This window comes from Balaenoptera borealis (genome assembly GCF_965194805.1).
Source record: "Balaenoptera borealis genome assembly, chromosome: 1".
Taxonomy (NCBI): Eukaryota; Metazoa; Chordata; class Mammalia; order Artiodactyla; family Balaenopteridae; genus Balaenoptera; species Balaenoptera borealis.
The window spans coordinates 192,134,354-192,158,190 of NC_138860.1; the positions used below are offsets into that span (position 1 = coordinate 192,134,354).

Sequence of the window (23,837 nt, forward strand, 5' to 3'; positions counted from 1 at the left end):
GGCGGGCCCTGGGGAGAAACGTGGGCTCCGCCGTAGCACTCCCGTCCCAGCTGCGGGGGCCCTGAGCTCCTGCCCAGGACCAGCCAGCTGTCCGTGTCAGCTGCTCCGGGGAGGCCGTGCCAGGGTCTGACTCTGGTGTCCGCAAGGCCAGGATGGGCCTCAGCTCAGCGCCTTGGGCGCCCCTGCACCTCAGCTTCTTCCTCTGGAAAGTGGTGCTTGTAATGCCCGGGCCTCTTAGGGCACCTGAGCGGACGCGGGGGAAATGCCTTGAGGCCCGCGGCCCAGCGCCCGTGGCAGGCTCCCCACTCCCCAGGCTGCCTTCAGGGGGGAGCCAGGGATGGAGAGAAGAGGGGGCCCAGCCTGAGTTGAACCCCTCCCCACCCTGGCCTCGGGCCACGTGCCCTCCTCCCCAGCCTCCCTGCCTTCTCTTGACCAAGGTCTGCAGGGATGAGCCTGGAGATCTGGGGGGGGGGCCTGGGGGCTGGACCCTGGCAGGTCTCCGCCCACCCCAAGGCCCTCCCAGTTCCCTCGCTCCCTCCCCCCAGTGCTGGCTAGGTGGATGCTTAGTCCATCTGTGAGGTGGGTCCAGTCCTTCCATCGGGCCGGGTGGTGTGGCCTGAAGACCACAGTGACACTGGAATGGGGAGGACATTTTGGTCCCGTTCTGAGGGGGAAATGAATTCTGCCGGTTGGAGAAAATCAGGGCGTCTCTGTAGGGGAAACTCGAGGCTTGGAGTGGGGCTTCCTGGGTCCAGGCCTGAGGGCCGGCCTTCCCATGGTGCTGGGGGTGGAATTATGCCTGAGGCGGTTCCACTCTTCCCACCCCTGTTGCCCACCCTCCGCTGCAGGAGAAAATGAGGGGCCTGGAAAGCGGGGCGGGGGGTTGCTGGGCGGGGAGCAGCCTTTGTCGGGTGGGCGTCCTCAGCCCAGCATGAAAACGGCTGGCTCCTGCCTGGGGGCCCGGCGTGTCCCCCCCTGATGCCCAGCTCCTCCCTGGCTGGGGGGCATCAAGGACAGAGCTGGGGTCGTTAACGGGGGTCTGTGAGACGCCCATGGGGGATCGAGGCTTTGAGACAGCGGGGGCGTCCCTGCCCCCCAGCCCCTGGGGGCCCGGCATTGACGTCTGCGCGGCCCCCGCCGTGGGACTGACCCTTCTCAAGGGCGAAAGGGGCTGCTCTAAGGCCCCTGTGCTCAGGATGGCACAGGCCGTGCCCCCCACCCCGCCTGACTCGGCCGTTGCCGTGGAGCTTGTCCCGTCAGGGTCCGGGTGGGAAAGCAGCCGAGCAACGTCCCGACCCGACGAGGGTTCTCTCTCACCCCCACCCGGCCCGGCTGCTGCCAGGTTCTCACCGTCCCGAGGGAGAGGCAGGAACGTGGGAAGTGACGGGCCCTGATTAGGAAGCCCCTGGGGCTCCAGCCCTGGGCTGGGAGGGCCGTGGGCTGACCCGGGCCAGCTGTGTTGTCCTGTGGCCATGGGGGAGGAGGGCAAGGGGAGCTGCTAGGGACCCTCATCCTGGCGCCCTGGACCGGTGGGTCCCGTCGGCACTTCCCTCGGCCCTTCGTGGTGGGCTTTCTCTGACCCCCCTGATGTGGAAACACTTGGTCCCCGCCCCCGATGGCAAGACCCCCTAAATGGGGAGCTTCGGGAGCCTTTAGTGCCAGGAGGACTCTTGCACTTCCCAGGTAACCCAGCTTCCCCAAGTCAGGAGAGCGGGAAGGGTGGCAGGACTCTCGTGCGGAGGTGAAGAAGGCCGCCCGGCCTGCTCCAGCCCGCACCCCGCGCCAGGCTCCGGCTGCAGCCGCCACGCGTGTACTGGGCTGCTCAGCGCTCACGCTGCCCCGTAGCCCCCGTCTTATAAAGAGGAGCGGGAGGCCCAGAGAGGGGCAGGAGTGCGTTCAGGGTCACACAGCTAGGGGGTGGCAGGGGGGAGGGATGAAGCCCAGAGCGAGGTCGTGGGCCCGCCCGGCCCCAGGCCCCACCGAGGCGAGCGCTCAGGCCCCGTCTAGGGGTCGCCTGCCAGCATTCGGGGGCTGGAGCAGGCTACTTGCTCCGTGCGCACGGCCAGCACTAGCGGTTCCCGGCACAGAGGGGGCATCCAGCAAATATCTACTGAGCGACCCACCCTTGCAGATGCTGAGACTGAGGCCGGAGATGTGGCCTGGTGGGCTTGTTGTGCACCTGTGGGCCGTGGATCCCAGCGTGAGTGAACTTGGGCCTTCAAAGCCCTGGCCTCATTCCTGTGAGGGCTGGAATCTGGGCCTTCCCTGGGCCAGATCCTCTGGCTGGCTGTGCTCCGGACACGAGTGAGGAAGCCTGGCCCCGGGCTGCGATCCCTCCAGGCAGGATGGCACCATTTCCGACGAGGTGTCTGTGCCAGAGGCCTCCTCTGTCAGAGGTGCTGAGTTAAAAGCTTTTATTTCCCGACTCTGGCTAGTTCATCCCTCTAGTGAGCAGATTCTGGCAGGTTCATTTTTGGTTAAGGCCAAGGCAGGAAAGACAATAGCCCACAAAGTCAGCAGTGAGAGCCAGCCAGTGACGGAAAGGCAGGAGGCCTGCCCTGCGAGGGCCTGCCTGGACCGCGGCCCTGGACAGCTTCCTGGGAGGAGACCCCAGGATGTGCAGCCTGCCGGCATCTGAGTGGCTGCCATCTGGACGCCCGTGGGGCCTGCAGGACTGGACGCAGGGCCGCCAAGGCCGGGTTCTCATTCCTGAGCCCTGACCTAGTTCAGGTGTGACCCTCGGAGGCCACAGTCCTCAGACCTGGGGCTCAGTGAGAGGAAGCAGACACATCCTAATGGTGAACGTCAACACACCGGGAACCCTGTGGCTGGGGCAGCAGCCATGGGGAGGACAAGCCCTAGGCAGAGAAGACGGAGGGGACCCAGCAGAGGAGTCAGGCTGGATCTTGCCCCCATCCGGAGGCCAGGGCTCCTGGGCCAGGGCAACGGAGGCTCCAGGCAGCCACTTTCCTCCTGAATCACAGGGGTCCCAGCTTTGCTTCCCAGTGGTCCAGGGGCTGCACCTGAGTGGCGGGGGCCGTAAGGGTGACTCGGAGCTCACCGGGGCCCGTGGCCTCAGGAAGGCAGACCCTTCCGCTGTCTGTGTGGCTCCCGAGGGTAGAAGCGGCCCCTCCTTGGCCGGGCTGGAGAGGGGCTCGCAGGCTGGCGGGGTGGGTCGGGCCCCTCGCCGCCTGCCCTGCCTCTCCGCCTGGCGGGTGAGAGAGTTCTCGTCCATCACCCCTGGTCCCCGCAGGCCTCTTCCATCCTAATTGGATTCTCCTGCTGCCTGTGTCTCTTGCGGCCTCTTAATCTCTGTCCCTCCCAACGGTAATGAGGCTGCACCTTCCCCACCATGCCCAGCATCTTCTCCAGCCTCCCACCCCCATCCTCTCATCCCCTCGCTGCTCCCGACCCCGATGGGCAGCTGGGCTCCTGACCCCACGGAGCCCTCAGCCAACACCCCAGATCCCATGGTCAAATCCCTTGGCGCCCCGTTCCCTGGGGTCAGGCCGGAGCAGCTCTTGGGTGGGGTGGGAGCCGCACCAGAATGCAGAGGGGAGAGTTTTGCTTCTGCCTGGAGAGGAAACAGTTGAAAATATCCCGCGAGATGCCTGTACGATGAGACCTGTGTAAAGGCCTTGGGGGAGGCGGGGGAGCTCAGGGCGGGGACGGGAGGTCCCGTGGCTTAGAAACCGCTCCTGCACTTTGTGTGCACGGTGGCCATGTCGGAGCTCCGTCTGTGTGGCAGGTGGCCTTGAGGACTTACGGGCGCCATCAGGGCCTCAGAGGCAGGAGAGGCCACAGGAGCCCTGCCAGCTGCAGCCTGGGCACCTTGGGAGGCGGTGTGAGTGCTGTCTAGCCCCGGGTACCCAGCCGGACCTGGCTGCCGCCTCCATGACCCCAGTGTTGTGTGAACAAGTTTGGCCTTTGGGTGAGAAGAGGGCAGCAGGAGGAGTGGCCGAGGGGGCCCAGCAGGCTGTGTGGGTGGCTGGAAGTGGGCCGTCGATGTGCTGCTTCGTTCAGGCCGGCTGGGCGTCTGCTGTGGGCCAGGCCCAGGCACACGGCTTTGGCCAAACTCCTCGCCTGGCACTTATCCCTCTTGGGCCTCTCCTGCCTCTGCACCAGCAACCCTGCACCTGCCCCCAAAATCCTCCAAGTCCGTCTTCACACCACGCCCCACCCCCAGCTGTCCGAAGGCCGGCTCAGGCTCACCTCCTCCAGGAAGCCTCCCCGTCACTCTGCCTTCACCATCTCCCCTCCACTGAGTACAGCACGAGCTCCGGGCTGTCTGTGTGCCCCTTCTGCGCTCACTGCTCCCAGGAAGCTCGGATGTCCCCAGGGAGAGCCAGGCCTCGGGGGCCGTGCCCGTGGCGGGGGTGTGTCAGCATTCCAGGGCTCAGGCACACCCCGGGGCTGGACCCGGCCTCACCCTGGCCTTCACACGGCCCAGGGGAGTGAGCGGAGGCTGCAGAGAGGGGCTCGTCATGCGCGCACACACGTGCACACGTGTGCAGGGGGCCTCCGGTGCGGCTCCGCGTCCTCCCCAGGGGTAGCCCAGGCCTTGGGTTCCCTGGCGCAGGGTGGGGTCTGGACGCCCCCCCAGCCGTCTGGTCTCTGGAGGAGAGCGTGTGTGACGGTGGCTGCTCCATCCTGGGCTCTCCGGGGGCCCGTGTGTGTGAGAGGAGGGGGCCTGGCCCCGGACCGGGGCAGCTGCAGGCAGGAATGGCAGCTGGGCTCTTGGAAACAACCGTGGTTTTCATTTTCCTTCCCTCGGCTCAGGTGAGGGCCAAGGCGGGTAATGGGTTCGCTATGAGGCTGATGCTGGGACGGCTCGAGACCAGGACTGGCCTCTGCTCCTGAAAAAGCGCTGCGGCAGCGGTCCTGGGACAGGGTGGGAGGGACATTTGGGGGCAGTTCTCCTGGGCCTGTGTGGGGGCAGGGTGGAGCCCAGGCTGAAAACTGACCACCTGGTCTGGGCTGGGCTCTGGACGTCAAGGGTGGAAGCAGCCAGGTGGGCCGTTTGTCCCCGGGGGGCGGGGTGGGAGATGGTGAGGAGGGCTTTTGGGCTGAGAGGCAGATTGAAGAGAAGCCTGAAAAAGAGGCCTCCTTCCAGCACCTTCCTGGCCCTGCAGCTGGGGCCCGGTGGGGGCCGTCCGATCGCCGGCCGGTCCTGCTCACGGCCCCCGTGCCCCTCGCAGCCACCTGCTGGCTCCCACACTGCTTTCTCGGCCGTCAGGGTCCTCGAACCAGCCTCTGCCCCCCAGGCCTGAAGCAGTCACGTGACACCCGACTTCAGGTGGAGGCTGAGCCCAGGCCTGCGGCCCCCCCGCCCGTCCGCCTGTGAGCGGGCCCGGTCCGGCCCCAGCCCCGGGGAGTGCCTGGCACAGAGGCTGCTGCGGGTGGTCAGCAGGTGGCCAGCAACTGCTACCCCACCCGGCGTCTGTTGTGCCCGTAGACCATCACCCTCGACACCAGGGCACGGGGGGTCACGGCGGTGACCTCTGGGGACTTCTCTGAGAGTCACTCCTCTCTCTCTCGCACCCCCGCCTGCCTTCAGAAGCCTTAGTTCCTCCTGAGAAGCTGGGACCCGGGAGTGCCCCATCCCCCGGCCACACAGGAAGGGCCAGGGTTCCCCTCTCGGGCTGGGCAGGGCGCCCAGGCTTGATCTCCTCCTGTCCCGCTGGAGGGCCTCCTTGTCCCACGCCTTGACCCCTAGGAACCTGGGGGGAGACATGAGGCAGCCCCCGGCCCCTGCAGGCATCTCGTGCTCCCAGGCCCAGCCAAGCTCCCCCAGCGCCCGCTCTGCATCCAGAGGCCGAGGCAGCCTGCATGGGCACCACCTCCTTCTCAGCAGACTGGCAGCATGCGGTCAGGTTCCCTAACTGTGTGGCAGGGTGAGGCGGGGCCTCGAGAGGCCTCACGGAGGGCTTCACGGAGGAAGTGTCCGTGAGCACCAAGGGACAGATATCACATGGATGGGGGAGGGGAGGAAACTTGGTCTTGCCCGGCTTCCTGCCAGCCCCAGGAACATGGCAGTTCTGCCCCTAAAGCCCCATGGTCACGGGCCTCTGGTGGGATGGGCCCAGCACTGAGGAGCCGTGGCATTGTAGGGGGGTGGGCAGCAGGGGGCCCTCGCCCCAGCCAGGGCCCTGGCAAAGGAACTCGGTGGCCGCCCAGCTTGGAGAGGAAAGCTGGAGCCGGCCCGGCGGGTGGAGGGTCAGCTCCTGCTGACACACAGACATTCCACTGGGCAGAGACACCCAGCCCGAGTCGCCACATCGGGAAAGCATTTCCCAAACAGCTTCCAGACCACAGCCGCGTGCCTGGAAGTGCTCGGTGGCACCGAGGAGGCTCTGTCTGAGCTGCTGGTGGCATTCTGCGCTTGGTGGCCTGCTGCCATCACGGCTGTGCCAGAGTCCCCACGCCTAGCCTAGTGGGGATGGAGGCCCAAAGCCATCTCCCCCCCACCCCCTGTCCTTAAGGGAGGTACCGCCCAAGTTCATCCATATCACGAGCTGTCTCGGGCTCTGGAGACCTGAACGTAGCCCTCAGCTGGGTGGGGAGACATCACTGTTTCTCAGAACCATGTCCTGCCCAGAGTGGGCACAGAGGTCCTCGCGGAATGAAGGGAGTGAGTGAGTGAAGGCTGAAGTGTGAAGGAGGGATGGGCCGGCAGCAGGGGGGGCACAGAGGCGGCAGAGGCTGGCTCTGGGAGTGAGTGGGCTGGGGAGCTTTGCAGAGAAGGGCACCTCTGGGTTGGCCCTCGACAGATGCATAGGAGTTCACCGTTCGCAGGCGGGAGGAAGGGTGGGCATCTCGGCTGCTGTGGAAGCTGGGGCTCTGGGTGGGCCAGGCCACCCAGAGACGGGTGGAAGAGCCGGGATCTGGAGCCAGTACCTCCTAGAAACGCTTTGCCCAGGGTCCAGCTCTGATGCTGAGAGCCCTTTGGTGGCCTGGCCTGGAGGAGCCCGGCACTGGGTTCTGGCCGACAGTCCGGGGCCCCCATGGCGATGGGCAGTGGAAGAGCAGGGGAAACCCCATGGTGGACCGATGACTCAGGTACACCTCCTGCTCGGCCTCTGCCCCCCGCCACTCAGAACCCACTGGCTGCCTCCCAACAGGGAGCCACTGGGCACCTGCTGAGGCCATGTCTGCAGGAGCCTGGAGGAGGGTGCACAATGCGGACAGGATTTAGGTCAGACCTGGCCCCCGTGGGTGGCCCCCTGTCCTGCGTGACCTTGGGCAGGTCATTTCTCCTCTGGGAAAGGACTGTACGAGAACGTCCGGGCCCCCATGTGCAAAGGGCAGGGCCCAGGGCTGCCAGAGGAGGACGCCTGGCAGGTGGGTTCCCTTCTGGGCAGAAAGAGGGTTTAATTACAGGCGTGTCTGGGAGGGACACAAAGGAGAGGTGGGCGGGGCGTGCCCCTCGGGAGAGGAGGAAGGAGGTGGGAGGGGCCAGCGGCAGCCCCCTGCTGGCCAGTCGCTGCGTGAGGAAGGATGCTGAGGGTGGCCTGGGGGCATGCCCCAGGCCTCACGTAGCTCTTGACGGCTTCTAGGGCAGAAAAGTCGGTGTTTTCTTTACCCAGAATTGAGGTGGCGAATCATCTGAGAAGCCTCCTTGTGCTTCAGGAGCTGCCCCTGGACACTCAACTGGCTTTTTTTTTTTTGGCTGCGCGGCGCGACGTGGGATCTTAGTTCCCCGACCAGGGATCGAACCCGTGCCCCCTGCAGTGGAAGCGCGGAGTCTTAACCGCTGGACCGCCAGGGAAGTCCCTCAACTGGCTTTTTTACTGGCCAGTTTCCTCCTTCCTGGCCCCTGTGGACACACGGCAGGGGACACACCCGGCCCCGTGTTTCCTCCCCATGTCATGTGTATTGCACAACTGCAGGCCCACGGGCCCCTGAGCTGGTCTCCTCCGGCCCCCTGCCCACTGTACAGATGAGGATACCGAGATCCAGTGGGGGCCTGGGACTTGTCTGTGTCATCCAGCTCTTCGGTGGGCTGGGACCCACGTCTGCTGCCCCCAGACCGCTCTGCTCTTCTCCAGCCCGTGCCCCCTCGCCGCGTGCTGGAGATGGGGTCTGAAGCAGCCCATCCCTGCCCCAGGAAGGCTGAGGCAGTGCATGACCCCCGTTGCCCCCCCAGCTCAGGCCAGGATGTGAGTTGGGAGTCCAGGTGGGTATAACAGGGTGGTGGCATCCCTGGGCTGGGACGAGAGGCCTGAGGAGTGATCCCCGGCCGGCATGTGGGTGCTAGGGTTGGGGAGGGTCGAGGGGTACCAGGGTGGCGGCTCTTGGGGGATCGGGACAGTCCTTGGGTCCCTTGACCCTTCCCAGGCCAACCTGGCTGCATCCGCCACGGAGCAGGGTTCCAGCACACTGGCCCTGCGACACTCTGCTCTGGACGTTGCCGGGGGTCCCGCTGCTCGGCCTGGGGGAGTCTGCCTGGGCGTAGGGCCTGGCAGGGGGTCCGGCATGCAGACCGGGCTGCCGACTCTTAGTGACTCCCAGTGAAGCGCTTTCCTCGCTGTCTCACAGTCCCATATAAAGCCGGTCTGTGCTGACCACCCTGCGTTACAGACTTAGGCACAGAGAGGTTCCTGGCTCCGTCGAGGCCACACAGCACCGCCCCTTACTAGCAGAGCTGGGGCTGGGCAAGGGTTGACCTGCCTTGTCCCATAGAGAAAAAAGTGGAGCTACACACGAGAGCCATAAAAATGATTAGGGAGCTAGTTCACCTTTTCATATTCATACCAAGAAAGCAGTGTTCTACTCTCAGCCCACACCTCAAGGGGCCACTTCAGGGAGGCTTTCCCCCAGGGCGGGTGCTGACGTGGGAGCCCAGGCCCTGTTGTCCGGTGGTGAGGGTGATCTCTGAGTCAGTGTTTCCCTCCGGTGTCCCTCTGCACTTCCCTGAGGGACAGGGCTTGTCTCCACGCCCCCTGCCCCCTGCAGCCTGGCTGGTGGTTGCACAGGCATGTTTCTGTTAGCGTCGTTGGCAAGCGACTGAGATGCACGTTGCAGTGTAAACAGTGCTGGCCCGCGTGAAGGCACAGCTCAAACGGCCACCCAGCAGTGTGTCTATCAGGGATTTATGGAGGCTCCCCTGGGTGACAGTCTGGGGTCCACGGGCTGCGGTGCTGCCCAGAGGGAGGGCAGGAGAGAAGCTCACCCCGGAGGCCTGCACAAGCCGGCAGGCAGGCCCATTTCTGCACTGCCGGGCATCTGGTGGGTGGGGGATGAGCTGGATTCTGGGCCGCAGACAGGACCCGACAAGGAGAGATGGTGCCTCTCTCCCGTGAGCTCGAGGTCGCCACCGTGAACCCTGCCCACAGGTGGGCTGCGCAGAATGAAAGCTAACACTTTCCGGGGAGATGGAGGGCTGGGTTAGGCGGGGTGCCATGGGTGAGCCATCGGGGGTCCGCACAGGGCTGCCCGAGATGAGGAGCTGGGGGCCAAGCTCCCATCAGGCCTGAAGGCACAGGTCGCTCGGATGCACAGCCGCTGTGACCCCACCAAACTTGGGCAGGGCTGCTTCAGACACATCTGGGACCTCAGGCTGTGCCCCTGAGCAAAGAGGGGTCCAGGGCTCTGGTGCAGCCTGACACCTGGGGCTCAGGCCCTCCCCTATCTGCCGTAGGGGTGCAGTGGTCCCCTTGCCCAGGCTCCCTCTGGTACCGGCCCTGGTCCAGTGGAGGGCATGGCAGTGCCGGGTGCTGGACACTGGGCTTGGGGGCTGCAGGAGTCTTCACCCCCAAGATTTCCACTACGGTTGTGTGGCCTCAAAGTGCCTCCGTGCCCCACTCCCCCCAAACTTTGCAGAGCTCAACCCCATCAAGCTGCCTCTGCAGAGCCCCGGGCCTTGCCAGGGTGGCCTCCATCTGTGCTTTGGGTTCTTTCACGTGTTGTTGCAGGGACCCGGTCCGTGCCAGCGCCTGTGTGCATGTGTGTGTCTTGTGTGCATGTTGCGCACATGGGTCTGCCAGTGCCCGTTTCTGCGTGTCTGCGTGGGGCTGCGTGCGCTTGTGGATGGGTCAGGGTGTGTGTCTGGGTGCGTGAGTGAGCGAGCACGTAGGAATGCGCGGGGCGGGTGGGCGGCGCGCGGGGGGGGGGGGGGGGGAGACCGGCGAGGCCAGTGGGGCGGGAGCGGGGCGGGGCCTGGCGGCGGCAGGGATTTGGCCTTTACCTGCGAGGGGCGGGGGGCGGAGGGAAAGCGGGGAACAGAAAGGCGAGGGGCGGGGCGCGCCGGCCCACAGCGGCTCCAGCGGCACCAGAGGCGCCCGCGGAGCGGAGCGGGGAGCAGAGAGCGGGGGGCGCGTGCCGTCCGGAGCCGCGAGGGAGCGGACTGGCCATGGAGGCGCCCCGGGGCCGCGGTGGGCTGGCGGCGCTCTGGTGCCTCGGGCTGCTGGGGGGCCTGGCGCGCGTCGCGGGCACGCACTACCGCTACCTGTGGAGGGGCTGCTACCCGTGCCACCTGGGCCGGGCCGGCTACCCCGTGAGCGCAGCTGACCGGAGGCCAGGTGGGCGCGGCGGGCTCTGCGCGGGAGGGCGGGCGGGACCAGCTCTGATCCGAGGGCGCTGCTTTTGTTTCCTCTTTAAAGTTTGCGCCCCGGGGCGGCTGACAGCGCGGCTGGAGGGAATGGGGCTGGGACAGGGCCCCCTGTGTCCTGAGTCTTCAGACATTCCTGTCCCCTCTCTGGCCTGGCTGCGGGGGCAGCTGACAGCAGATCGGTCTCTTGACCAGAGGGAGGAGAAACATCACCCCGCCTTTGCTGGTGGGCACAGGGGCTGCACTCCCCCATGGCACTGGCAGCTCTGGGGGTTAAGCAGGAGAGTAGGGTAGGCTCAAGAGAGAGGCCCTCGGGTTTCCCTTTCCAGGGTCCCCAGAGCCTAGGCCCCTTGGGGGAGTGTGTGTGGGTGTGACAGGTGACGTTCTGTCACCTCACCCCAAGGCTTGGGAGCATGGTCAGCCCAGTGGGCTGCAGGGTCAGCTGGGAGGACCCCAGCAGCCCACGGGTAGCGGCTGCACCCCTGTCCTGGGTCCATCTTGCCTCTGCCTGCAGTTCAGATCTGGTACCCGTGCTGGGCCAGCCTCCTGCAGGGAGCTCCTATGCGTGTCCATGGGGTCCGTGGAGTTTGGAGTCTGGCAACCTCAGATGCGAGGTGGGGTGTGGTGTGCAGTGAGCCGTCACTTGGGACGCTCTGGAGGACACCCGGCTTGGGGCAAGGCTGCGTCTCTCCTGCAGCCTGAGGCCTGGCCACCACACCTGCCGCCTGCGCCGGGGCTCTGAAGCCTCAGGACCGTACCTGGGCCACCGCCATCTGGCCAGCAGGAGCAGGCAGGTCCAGAGCGGGGCTCTTTAAAAGAAACGCGGGGCCAGGATTGGGCTCCCCTCCAGGCCCTCACTGGCCCCTGAGTGTGGCTCTGTCCGGGGCATCTGGTCTCCTTGGAGATGTCAGCCCCGCTCAGCCGTCCTCTGGGCCGGTCTGGGCCGCTCTCTGCCAGAGGACACACAGGTCACTGAGCTGCAGGGCTGGACCATGACAAAGACCCCTGCTTCCCCTAGCTTTGTCACTCGGCCAGCGGGGGCCCAGGCCCCATCCCCACAGGGGAAGCAGTCCTCCCACTGGGTGGCTCAGGCAATGCGACACTGTCACTCCACCACTGGTGGCACTAAATGCTGTGAAACTGTGTGACATCCAAGGGCCTGGTGCTGGGTGGGGCTGGGCAGGGCTGGGCTTTGGGAGCCGGGAGCCCCCACTCTGTTCTGAGAACTGCTTGGGCTTGTGGAGGGACCAGGAGAAGGGCCCGCGGATAATGGGATGCGCTCTCCGGGGTGAGGCCCCTGCGGCATGTTTGAGGGGAAGCAGGACTCCGAACTTGGTAACCACCGAGCGGCGCTTTCTGGCAGGATCCCAGGGGGCTTAGGTTTTCCTGTAAGTGTGGCTGAGATTTCAGAAGGGGCTTACTTGGGGTGGTCTCCGCAGGGACTGCATGCTCCTGGGTTCCCAGCAGCGTCTTGATGGGCTCCCCGAGGCACTGTCACCATCGCCCAGTTCAGCAGACACCACAAGTCCAGCGGGCTCCCAGGGGAACTGGCCCTGTGTCTGTGCAGTGATGTGTCCCTGCGTGCCAGTGTGTGACACAATCCTCATCAGCGGGCTGCCAAATCCCCAGTCACACATCTTAGCTGAGGGTGGCAGTGAGACCCCAGGGACTGTCCTGCTGAACCCTGGCCTGGCTGTTCCTGAAAATAGCCCTGCTCGTGGCCTGCCTGCTCCCACCGGCCAGAGCGCTGTAGCCCAGAGGTAGTCTCAAGGCTTCAGAGCCCTGGGCTTTCAGACAGTGCCCCGGTGCCGGTGGGAGCTGCACGGGGCGGAGCGTCTTTACCCCAGGCTGGGTGTCGTCCCCTGACTCTCTGGAGACAGCCTCCAAGCTCCCTTTCAGCTGGGGGTGCCCACGCCGCCTTGGGGACCAGCCCCCCTCTGTCCTGTCCGGGAGAGCCGTCCATGTGCCCTCTGGCATGGAAAACGGCACAGACTGGCCCAGAGGATGGCTGAGCAGGGCCGATGTCTCCAAGGAGACCAGATGACCGTATGTTTTCTACTGTAGTTTCAGAGTCCAAGGGGCCAATGCTCGGCCAGGGTCTCAGGGCAGCGGTCCCACTGCCAGGGTCACCAGGTAGAGGCAGGGTGGCATGGTGGTGAGGGCAGGCCTGCATCACGGGACCCAGGGGACTGCCTGCCGCCAGCCCCTCAGAGAGCACAGTGGCCCTCACTGCGGGCGTCAGGAGGCCAGGCTGGGCAGAGCGGACTTTTGGGAACCTGGATTTCCAGCTTGGGTGGTCTGAGCCTCCGTGACTCTGGAGAGAGTGCTAAGATAGTTATTCACTCTGTGTTCATTTCCCATGGCTGGTGGGACACATTACCCCAACCTGGTGGCTTAAAACCACCCAGGTCTGGTACCTTATAGTTCTGGAGGTCAGAAGTCTGAAAAGGGTGAACGTGAAGGTGCTGGCAGAGCTGGTCCCTCCTGGAGGCTCCGGGGAGCATCTGTTCCCTGCCTCTTCCAGCTTCTAGAGGCGCCTGCATCCCTGGCTGTGGCCCCGCCCTCCATCTTCAAAGCCAGCAGCGCAGCATCTTTTTCTTTTTCATGGTTTTAGATATTTATTTATTATTGAAGTATAGTTGATTTACGATGTTTCAGGTGTACAGCAAAGTGATTCAGTTATACATATATATATATATTATTTTTCAGATTCTTTTCCATTATAGGTTATTACTAGGTAGTGAATATAGTTCCCTGTGCTATTACAGTAGGTCCTTGTTGTTTATCTGTTTTCTATATGGGAGTGGGTATCTGCTAATCCCAAACTCCTAATTTATCCCTCCCCCCCTTGCCCCTTTGGTAACCATAAGTTTGTTTTCTGTGTCTGTGAGTCTGTTTCTGTCTTGTAACAGAACATATGAGTTCTGTTACATATAAGTGACATATAAGTGATATCATATGGTATTTGTCTTTCTCTGACTTACTTCACTTAGTATGATAATCTCTAAATCCATCCATGTTGCTGTAAATGGCATTATTTTATTTTTTTATGGCTGAGTAGTATTCCATTGCATTGGGCCCTCCTTCCTTCCTGTCTCTTATTTGTAAGGCCCGTGTGGTGACGTTGGACCCACCTGGATACTCCATGATAATCTCCCATCTCACCTGCAAAGTCCCTTTTGTTGTGTAAGGTTCCAGGGATTAGAACGTGGTCCTCTTTGAGGGGCCATTATTCAGCTGCCCACACCCTCAAAGAACTGAGCCTGTGCTCCTCAGGTCACAGCATGACCACAGTCACGGTCACAGGGTCAGCGGTTGTGGGTCATTGGAGGTGGCCGAGAACAGCTCTGTTCTGCCACCACGTGGCCCGCCTTGGGAGTGGGGCCGGCAGGGTTTCGGTAACTCCGTCCTGCCTTGCTTTCTGAGTCTAAGTCATGTCTATGAAGGGGCCTCGATCTCAGAGCTGGAGGGACCCCAGCAGGAGGGCGTCTGCCCGAATGCCCTGCCCGCCCATGAGCAGGGAGGTGCAGGGGGAGGCCTCAGATCCTTCAGCCTTGAGCTGCCCCGCTGGGCCCAGATATTCAGACAGGCTGACAGCAGGCCGTGGCCAGGGGGAGCCTGGCTGGGCCGCATGGCCTCCCGCCTGGCTGCTGGTCACGGTCTCTGTCACTGGCGGTGCACCTTTTGGGGAGGGGAGGGCTCCTGGGGTGCCGAGGGGCTGGCCCGTGTGATTTAGGCAGAGCCTGGGAGCACCTCTCGGGTCTAAATGTCCCGTCCTCGCAGCAGGAGGACGGTAAGCACGTGGTCACGTGGGTGGGATTGTGGAGAGGGCCCAGCGGTCAGGGCCGTTGCTGGAGGGGCCCTGCCGATGGCGGCCTGCCCCTGCCCAACCCCCCACCTGCTTTCCCAGACTGTCCATCAGTTTGGTGTCTTGTGGCCCCCAGGCTGCTGGGCTCCCCACGTGTCCTGCTCAAGGACACAGCCCCCGGGGCGGGCTCGCCCCCCGGCCAGGTGCCCGAGGGCTTGGGGGTGCAGTGCCTCTGCGGTCACCTGCTCTCTGAGGCCAGTGTCTGGGGTGACCAGGGAGAGCCGGTTTGAAAGCCAGCGTCCCCACTGGTGTGCCCGCTCCGCGCCTGCCTCGGGGGCCACGTCTGGGAACGACGGCCCCTCTGTCCTTCTCTCGCGGCTTTACCTGCCTGCCCGGCGAGGCCGCTCGAGACACACCGCAACTCAGTCCGTCCACCCGCCCCCTCGGACGGCACACGTGGCGCCTCTTTCCCCGAGCCTCGCTAAGCCCCTACTGTATGCCCAGTGCTGTGCTCCATGCTGTCACTTTACTTTTCAAGGACCCTTGAAGGGGTCGCAGAGAGAGGGATCTGAGCTCAGAGGGGATGGGGTCTCCTTTCTGAGCACCCTCGGATGGCCCGTCCTGCCGTGCCCAGCGGGTGTGGGTCTGCCTACTGTCCCCCACATCACCCAGCTGACTCTCCCACAGGAGGGCCCTGGGTCCTGAGACCTCCCCCCATGCCCTGGGTCCCTGTGTCCCCCGAGACTCTTTGGGGCTCTGTTGAGGGCCGTTAACACTTTGCCTTCAACCTTCCTCCTGCTAATCATCCTGGTGTCGTTCCGAGGAAGCCCCCCCCCAGGTCACCGTGGTTCCAAGGAGGGGCTCTCTCGGTCTCATCTCCTCTCTGAGGCAGCCTCGGGGCTTGGGGGGCACTCTGGGGGTCCCCCAGGGTGGATGTGGCTTGTGCATGGAGCAGAGGCCCTGACCTCCTGGGCTCGTCTCGGGTCATTCCTGGAGGGCCAGGCACGTGCTCAGGCCGTGGACCGGGGTCAGGATTTCTGTCCGTGGGAAGCACAGCCCGGCAGGCAGGCCCTGGGGACCCTCCAGGAGGAGCCTGGCCGCCGTGCCGCCTTCGCTACCCTTCACAGGTGCGCTCGGATGGCTGGGGCTTCAGGACGGGAGCCTCGAAGGCGGGCGGTTTCGTGGGGACGGCGGGTGAGAGCTGGACGGTGGAGTTGCAGCAAATAGCGTGGACCCTCAGGATTATTAAGCAGAATTAGGGGAACCTCAGCCCCGCGCAGCCCCTGGGAACAAGCCAGGTTTCCACACAGCTGCAGACCTGCCCCTGAAGTCACTAAACTTTCTCCCAGTGGAGCCCCGCAGAGTGGAATCTTCCCCCCGCACTTTGAGCTGACCGTGGCCTCCCCTGCGAGGCCACGGTCAGCAGTCAGGGCCTCTGTTGCCAGGGCAGGGGTGCCCCAGATGCTCGGTTCTTAGACGCTCGGGAGCAGAGCACGTCTGTGTGTCTGTCTCCCCTTTTCCTGGTCTGGGAAGCCTACTGCCCTGTTGGCGAGGCTGGCGTCTGAGAGGTGTGGACCCGCTGAGGACTGGGCGTGGGCTTCTGTCCCCATGCCAGGGCCGCTCGGTTCTGTGCTGCCTGAGCAGCGGCCTCTTCCCTCCGTCTCTCCGTGTCTCCCGGGCAGTTGGGTCCCTCCTGACGTCAACCTCGCACACAGGTATCTGAGGCAGCCTGTTGCCTCCTGCCTTCCTGCCTGGCCTCCCCTGAGGTCCAGGGTGGTGGACGTGGGCCTGGAGGGAGGGCGGAGGGGGGAGGGGCAGCCTGAAGCGTCTTGGCATCTCTGCATCCCTGCAGAGGTGACCCAGGCCAGGCCATAGGGCCTGGTGCTTTGGGGTGCAGCCCCTGGGCCTCCACTCCTGGGAGGGTCTTTCTCACCCTCCAGCTTCCAGCTCAGCTAGTGGGGTGGCCCCCGGGCCTTTGGGCCAGCCCTGTCTGCTTCCGGTCAGCGCTTTCCTGTGGCCTGAGGCACAGTGCCGTCAGAAGGGGCAGGCGGGCACAGGCCTCCTGTGCAGTGGTGGGTGGTCTCAGGTGTGAGGTGTCCTGGAAGGGGAGTGCCCGGGACCTCCACTCGGTCCTGCCCTGGGGATGTCCGCTGTGCTGGCCTCCTGAGTCGCTGGCGCAGGGACCCCAGGCTGACCACCTGCACTGGTTTCCTGGAGCTGCCGAAACAGATACCACAGACCAGGTGGTTTTAGCAACAGACATTTATCTCTCATGCTCTGGAAGCTGGAAGTCAGAGGTCAAAGTGTCGGCAGGGCCGTGCTCCCTCTGAAACCCGGGGGGAGGGTCCCTCCTGCCTCGTCCAGCTCCTGGCTTCCTAGGCTGTGGCCGCTTCCCTCAAATCTCTGTCTCCCTGTGTGTCTCCAGGACCCCTGTGTGTCCCCGAACGGGGTGGGGGGCTGGGGGGCCCACCCTTCTCCAGTATGACCTCATCTCAGTCCTTAACCAATTACGTCTCAGAGACCCTGCTTGCAGATAAGGTCACACCCTGAGGCTGTGGATGGACATGAACTTGGGGGACACTGTCCAACACAGGGCACCCCCCCCCATCCTGCCCTCACTCAGGCTCCCCCACCCCGAGGCCGGGGCAGGGGCATCTCCTGAGTTACCAGTTTCTTCTTCTGGGCTCGTGGGCCCCCTGAGGAGCAGCTAGCCCTGCCCTGAGAGCGTTTCTGGATTTGGAGTTTGGAAAAGAGCATGTGCTCTGGGTTCAGTCTTGAAAGGCGCTAGGCTCTGCCCCCCCGACCTGAGCTTGTTGCCCGAGATCTGGCCGACCCCGCTGCTCCCCACAGCCAGCCCCAGAGGGGGTGGCTCTTCCTCCCAGGGGGCCGTCAGGCGTTGGAGACAGGCCTGCCTTCTCTCCACTCTGCTCCGGCAAGCCGGTGAGGGGCTTGGCACTGTTGCGGGCAGCGTGGCCTGAGAAGGAGGGTCCCAGTTCTGGGCCCCAGCACCTGGGCGGGGGCAGTGTCCTGAGAGAGGGGGGCCAGGCTGGACTCCCCGGGGCTGGTGCAGAGCGGGGGGGAGGGGGGCGGCCTGGGTGGGTTCTGGCTGTTGACCCCCGGCCCCGTGTCCCCATGCAGATGTGGACGAGTGCCAGGTGCACAACGGCGGCTGCCAGCACAGGTGTGTGAACACACCAGGCTCCTACCTCTGTGAGTGCAAGCCCGGCTTCCGGCTCCACGCGGACGGCAGGACCTGCCTGGGTAAGCACCCCTGCAGCCTCCTGGGCCCAGTGCCACCTCCCTGCCGGGGCTCCTGGCCTCAGCCGTCTCCTGGCCTCAGCCGTCCCCTGGCCCTTCTGGGTGTGCCCAGGTCTGGGAGGGGCCCAGGGCCCCTGCATTCCTGGGCTGAGAGGCCTGTCTGCTCAGTGCAGCCGCCGTTACAGTGGCTCCGTCCTGCTGAGGGTGAGATGCCGAGGGACCCTTGCCACCCATTGTGGGCCCTGGCCAGCACCACTCACGTCAGGTTGCTGGGGCCCAGGCGGTGAAAAGGCGTGTCCTGGGCCCGGTGCTCTCCACGGAGGCTGGACCCAGGGACCCTGAGCCCTGTGACCTGGGCTGCACCCTCTCTGTAGCCACAGCCGAATCTGGCCACTTCCCCGGGGGACTTCCGTGACGGGCAGGAGCCCCTGGGCCACCATCCCCTCCAGGGCCCTGTGCAGCAGGAGTTGTGGTCGTCCGTCAGCAGGGACACAGGTCCGGCCGTGCTGCCCCAAACTGGGGAGACTGGGTGCCTGCTGGGTGGTGGGGAAGGCCCGGCCTGGGGCGGGGGCAGCATGGGGCTGCTCTTGGCCTGCAGAGTTGGGCTTCCCAGGCCCAGGTCCCCCACCCCAGTCTCGGGGAGCCTGGGCGTGGGGCTGAGGCTGGGGGGGAAGGGGTAACCGAGAAGCGGGGTGTTAGCCCTCAGTTCCTCTATGGGGCCTTTTTGCCGTGCAGGACGTGATCGATGGGGGCCCCTGCCGGCACGGGAGGCTCCAGGGAGAGAAGGGGAACGCTGGCGCCCACTGGATGGAGGGTGGAGGGTGGAGGCCGGGCGTCTGGCTGTGGGCCGTCCCCCGCCCCTCTCCTGGCTGCTCTGGACACAGGTGCCACGGGCACAGGGCTCACCCTCCCTGCTGGCCGCTCTGTCTGGGAGGCCACGTGGGGGTCATTCTCTGGGGGCTGGGCCAGTGGTCACCCTCACGGGCCAGTGCTCTCTCCCCGGCTATGGGGGGCTGCCCCTTCTTTCCACCCTGTAGGCCCCGAGCAGGCCCGGGAGGGCTCCGAGCGGCATCCCTCCTGCAGGCCCTGCTGCTATGTGGCAGGGCGGCCCGCCAGCCCTGGGGGGCCCTCCCCGGCACAGGCACTCTCATATGTCTGGGCCGCCGCTCAGGGAGCGAGGCAGCTGCCCTGTAAAGTTTCTGTGGGCTGGAAAGTGGAAACAGATGCAGGAATGTTGTGATCTTCTTCAGGACAGATGCAACAGGGTGCAGCCCAGGTCCCCAAGTGTCCTTCATTCTCCCTTCCTCTGGGGCAGGTTCTCCTTGGAGAAGGGCGTCCCTGGAGGCTGATCCAGGGTGGGCTGGGTGGTACCCACTGCCCCCTCCCCTGCTGGCTCCTTGGTGAGGGGCCTGGGCTGAGACACCTTCCTGTCTCCCTAGACGCCCCCCAGTTCCCCCGATGGTGGCCTTCACTGAGCTGCCAGAATGGGTAAACAACATGCAAAGGGGAGGGTGCCCTTCGGGGCTTTGGGAGGGATTATGGTGGCCTCTAAGAGTGGCCTTGAGCTGCTGGCTTCCGGAAGCCCAGGAGGGGTGCTCCCCAGCCTTGCCCTTGGCCCCCATCCCAGCCCACCCCTTCGCTACGCTGAAGCCCCTCCCCAGAGCCTTTCCTGGGAGATGCCTGTGCTCGGGGCCCCAGAAGTCTTGATTTGTGGCACTTGCTTATTTTGAAGGGTCTTTTCAAGGTCTGATGCCAGGGCCCCCGGCGTGGCCTGCACAGCCTTTCAAGAGGCTGCTGGGACCTCACCGCACTCCCCGCCTGCCACCCCCAACTCTGCACACCCAGACCGCGTGGTGTGCCCCAGGGCCCCAGGAGGTCTGCAGCTCTCTTGGGTGCTGTCGCCCACCTCCTGGTCGCTCCCGCCAGAGGGCGCAGTTGAGACCCACCTTGGGCACCAGCCTCTTACCTGCGTCCCATGGCTGGAAGTGCTGGTGTTTGGCCTGGGTCTGTCACTTTCTTTTGACTGCAACTCCCAGCGGGAAATGTACACCGCATCCCCTGCACCCACGCACAGTCACGCACACTTGTTGGTGAATTCCGCATATCTGGAATTCCTGGGAGCTGACATGTGCAGGGCGGTCCCCAGGTCTCTTGGGAGTGGTGTGGGTTTGTCAGCTTGGGTCTGTTGGGGGCTGCCTTCCCTGTCGGGGCCTGAGCTTTACTGAAAAGCTTCCAGAGGGGACAGGGGTCTCCTGGTGGCTTCTTCCCAGGCAGAGCAGGAAGCGTTTGCTCTAAGGGCCCCCGGCCCTTCTCCTAATGTGCCCCTTTTGGTTGCCGAGGGACCCACCTCGGCTGCAGTGCACCTGACCTACTGGTCTGGGGTGGGTAGGGCGGCCGAGCCCCTCAGATCCCGGATGAGGGGCTCCAGGTGGGGGCCCGTGGAGGGCACTGCATGGCCCCTGCCAGGCTGCTGGACTTCCTGCCTCTGGGAGGTGTGGCCTTCTCCACTTCTGCAGGACTCCCAGGGTGCAGGGCATGGGGAGGAGCTGGTGGCCTTGTCCGTGGTTCACAGTGGCACCCTCTGAGCCCAGACTATCCTAGGGTCTCAGCAGACATTTACGGGAAGGTCAGTGTAGGAGCTGTGCCCCTCCCCAGCCCTCCCTTCCCCCACACAGGCCAGCTTGCAGGGCAGACTGAACGGCTGGAGCACAGCTGCTCTGGACCCCTCCCCGGGGCCTACTGGGATCCTCTGGGCAAGGGGAGGGGTGCTGTGAGCTCTCTCGGGACTTTGCAGGCAGGCAGGGAACAGGCCCGGGCACCCCCGCCTTCAGAGCTTGGAGTGAGGATTATAGAGATGCTGGAGGGTAGGAGTAGAGAAGGTGCCCACAGGGATGTGACAGTCCTTCCTCGGTACAGGGTGGGAAGGTCCTCTGTGCTGGGAGCTCTCAGGTTGGTGCCACATCATGGGGCCCCAGGGATCTGGGAAGTCCTTAGAGGTGATAGTGGTTGGGGGTGGTGTTGAAACAGATAAGGGGAGCCTTGAAACACTCTTCGAAGTTGCCTCAGAGGCAGGAGGAGGACAGGAAGTGCACAGTCTTCTTGCATCCCTCCCTTGCAAAACATCTTATGGAAATAAAACACAGAAAGGTTCAATTCTTTTTTTTCTAATTTTTTTTTGTTGTTATTTTTGACTGCTTTGGGTCTTCGTTGCTGCACGCAGGCCCTCTCCAGCTGTGGCGAGCGGGGACCACTCCTAGTTGCAGCGCGCAGGCTTCTCATTGTGGTGGCTTCTCTTGTTGTGGAGCACGGGCTCTAGGCACATGGGCCTCAGTAGTTGTGGCTCGTGGGCTCAGTAGTTGTGGCTCGCGGGCTCTAGAGCGCAGGCTCAGTAGTTGCGGTGCACGGGCTTAGTTGCTCCGCGGCATGTGGGATCTTCCCGGACCAGGGCTCGAACCCGTGTCCCCTGCATTGGCAGGCGGATTCTCAACCACGTCCCCACCAGGGACGTCCCAAAGGTTCAATTCGTAAAGTGGGAATTTGCAGGAAGGACTTTACCATCAGCCCCAAGGCCCCTGAGTGGCGCGCGTCCCACCCTGTGGCCCCGAGAGAAGGAAGCGGAGGCAGCGAGGCATGCTGGGGCGCTCCGTCGCCAGGGTGCCCTCCTGGGTTTGCCCCCCCCGCCCCCCGCAGGCTCCGGGGTGGGAAGGGCAGGGCCGAGCGAGGCCCTGGGCTGGGCCAGCCTGCTTCTCACCCTGGCCCCTTTCCTTCCCCAAACTGGGGGAAATGGGGCTGCCGAGAGCAGTGCTGGGCGGGTGTCTGGGAGTGACGTTTTGGCTTTTCTGCGCCATCTTGCAGAGCGCCCCAGGCAAACCCACAGAGACCTGCCCCCGGTCCTTTAACACTTGGTGCCGGGAAACCCGCCTCTTCTGGCCCAGAGTGACTCCGGCCCCGGGGTCCCTTCTGGACCCTGGCCTTGGACGTGGCTGCTTCCCCACATCCCTCGTGGTGGTGAGCAGCACGCCCGGGCCAGTCCGAGGGAGCAGGGCGTCACTGGCTCAGCGAGCAGCAGGTCCTGCGAGATGGCCCGCGCTGGCCACTTGGAAGAGGTGGGCTCTCCATCCACCTCCTCCTCCCCTCGGCCGCAGGCCTGTTGGGCCTTTTGGATGGACGCTGGGGGAAGGATTCTGCTGTCGGCATGCACCCCCTGGTGGCCTGGGTGCCCCCGCCAGAGTGCCCTGCCGCCTGGAGTTAGGAGGGCCCTACGGGTCCACAGCACGGGGAGGGTCTCCGCGCCGCTGCCCTCCCGTGGGGTTTTGCCACAGGTGCGCCATGTGGCCTCGGGGCAGGCGCTCCCCCAGGCCTGGGTCTTCCCAGTGAGGGGACAGCGAGGGGCTGCACAGGGCCTTGCAGGCCGTTGTTCCCCGGCTCCTCGGAGGGGAGGCCGCCTGGGTCCCTGGAGGCTTTGCTGACGGCATGCAGCGTGGTGCCAAAGCCGCAGGCAGCAGAGGGGCGGAGATTGCCAGGCTTGTCTGCAAAGCTCATCCCTGCAAACCACAGATGCAGTTCTGGGAATGTTTTCCAGTCCCCTCCAGACCCGGAACAGGCCGCAGCTTCTAAAAGGGAGTGTGTCTTCCCCGCCCCCAAGGGGCCGCTGGGTCCGAGCAGGGAGCGGGAAGGGCAGCCCTGCCTGGGAACCACCCTGGGAGGTCACGGCTGTGCCTGAGACCAGGCCCCCGGAAGTGCAGGTTGCCAGCGCCCATGGGTGATGGGAGGGTCACACCCCAACCTGGAGAAGCCAGGGGCAGCGGCCCAGGCCCCAGCTGGATGCAGAGACCCAGTGGGGAAGCGAGGGCAAAGTGGAGCCGTGGCAGACGGCCGGGCACGGGCTGGGGGTGAGTTTAGAGTCAGTGAGCTTGGCAGAACCAAGCGGGAAGCAGGATTCGAGCAGCGGCGTGGGGCGGGGGAGGTGTGGGAGGCGTGCATGACATCGGGTTGGGCGCCGGGGGCCGCAGAGCCTGGGTTCTCGCCTGCGAGTGCTTCATCCGAGGTGGGCGGGCACTGGGCACGGCAGCCGCGGGGCCTGGGTCCAGGCTGGGCCTGGGGAGCAGGGGTGGTTGGTGGGGTGCAGTCTGCGATGTTGGGACGGTGCCAGCCCCTGGCTCGTGGGCAGGGCAGGTGCATCCACGCCGCAGGTGAACCGTGTCCCCGTGCAGCGTGGAGGCCCCAGCCCGAGGGTGGGCGCGGGGGGCAGGACGCACAAGGCAGAGTAGGCAAACCGTGAGCTGCTGGGGGGGTCAGGAGCGGGCAGAGCCCAGGAGAGTTTCCCCTCCTGGCCAAGCCATGGGGGCCACCCGCTTCCTGTCCCACCGTCCTGGCCCTGTCGCCAGCAGAGGGCTTCCTACAAGGAAGGGCTGCAGGTGGCTGCTGACCCCACATGGTGTGAGGCTCTTGGGACCTAGAAGCCAAGCCAGTCGAGGGCAGTAATTACAAAACCCTCGAAGCCACCCTCGAGCCTGCTCCAAAACCGCTGGCTGGGGTTGGAGGCTGGAGCAGAGGGGGCTGGTGGGCTCGGCACGCTGCTGACATACTTGTCCTCACCCCACCGGCCTGCCAGGCACAGCCCCTTGGCTGACCAGCTCGGGCAGACTGGCGTGCCGGGCGCTGAGACCAGGGCCTTGCCAGCGAAGCCGCCTTGGAGGTCAGCTCTCCAAGCCCCCACCTGCCACTTCCTCCATGGCACTCATACGCACCTGTTGCTGGGCTCCAACCCTGAATCCGTGCCCAGGTCCCAGGTGCTGCCACCTGCACCTCCAGGAGTGGAGAACCGCTGGCATGGATAGAGCAGGCCCTCCACCCTGTAGGACAGTTGATTTCTAGAATGTCCAGTTTCCTGCTCAAGTAAAGGCCCCACTCCCCTTGAAGAGCTTGATGCCTCACAGCTGGCTCCTGGCTAGACCAACTCCTGCTTGTCGAAGGTGGAGTTGTAGCCCAGCTCCGTTAGAACCCACGAGTCCCCTGGCCTTGGCATTCGCAAACTGGGAAGTGAAGGGGCAATAGTCAGCTCAGGCTGCCGTAACAAGTACCACAGACTGGGCAGCTTCTACAACAGCAGTTTATTTTCTCACAGTTCTGGAGGCTGGCAGTTCTGGATCATGGTGCCAGCCAGTTCGGTTCCTGGTAAGAGCTTTCTTCCTGGCTGCCCTTCCGGCCATCTCCTCATAT

At 64.6% G+C, this 23,837-nt stretch overlaps 1 protein-coding gene across 9 annotated transcripts in view; it reads left to right on the top strand.

The window, feature by feature from the left end:
- The window catches only part of MEGF6 (multiple EGF like domains 6), a 99,512-nt gene that overhangs the window by 49,486 nt on the left and 26,189 nt on the right, over positions 1-23,837 (top strand). For 6 of the 9 annotated variants that reach the window (XM_082354593.1, XM_082354595.1, XM_082354592.1 and 3 more), the window contains one exon: positions 17,496-17,618. In XM_082354593.1, coding sequence (XP_082210719.1) covers positions 17,496-17,618 — 123 coding nt within the window. Of the gene's footprint in view, positions 1-10,241; positions 10,530-17,495; positions 17,619-23,837 lie in introns of those variants that run through there. The other 3 variants (XM_082354598.1, XM_082354600.1, XM_082354597.1) reach the window with 2 other exon arrangements.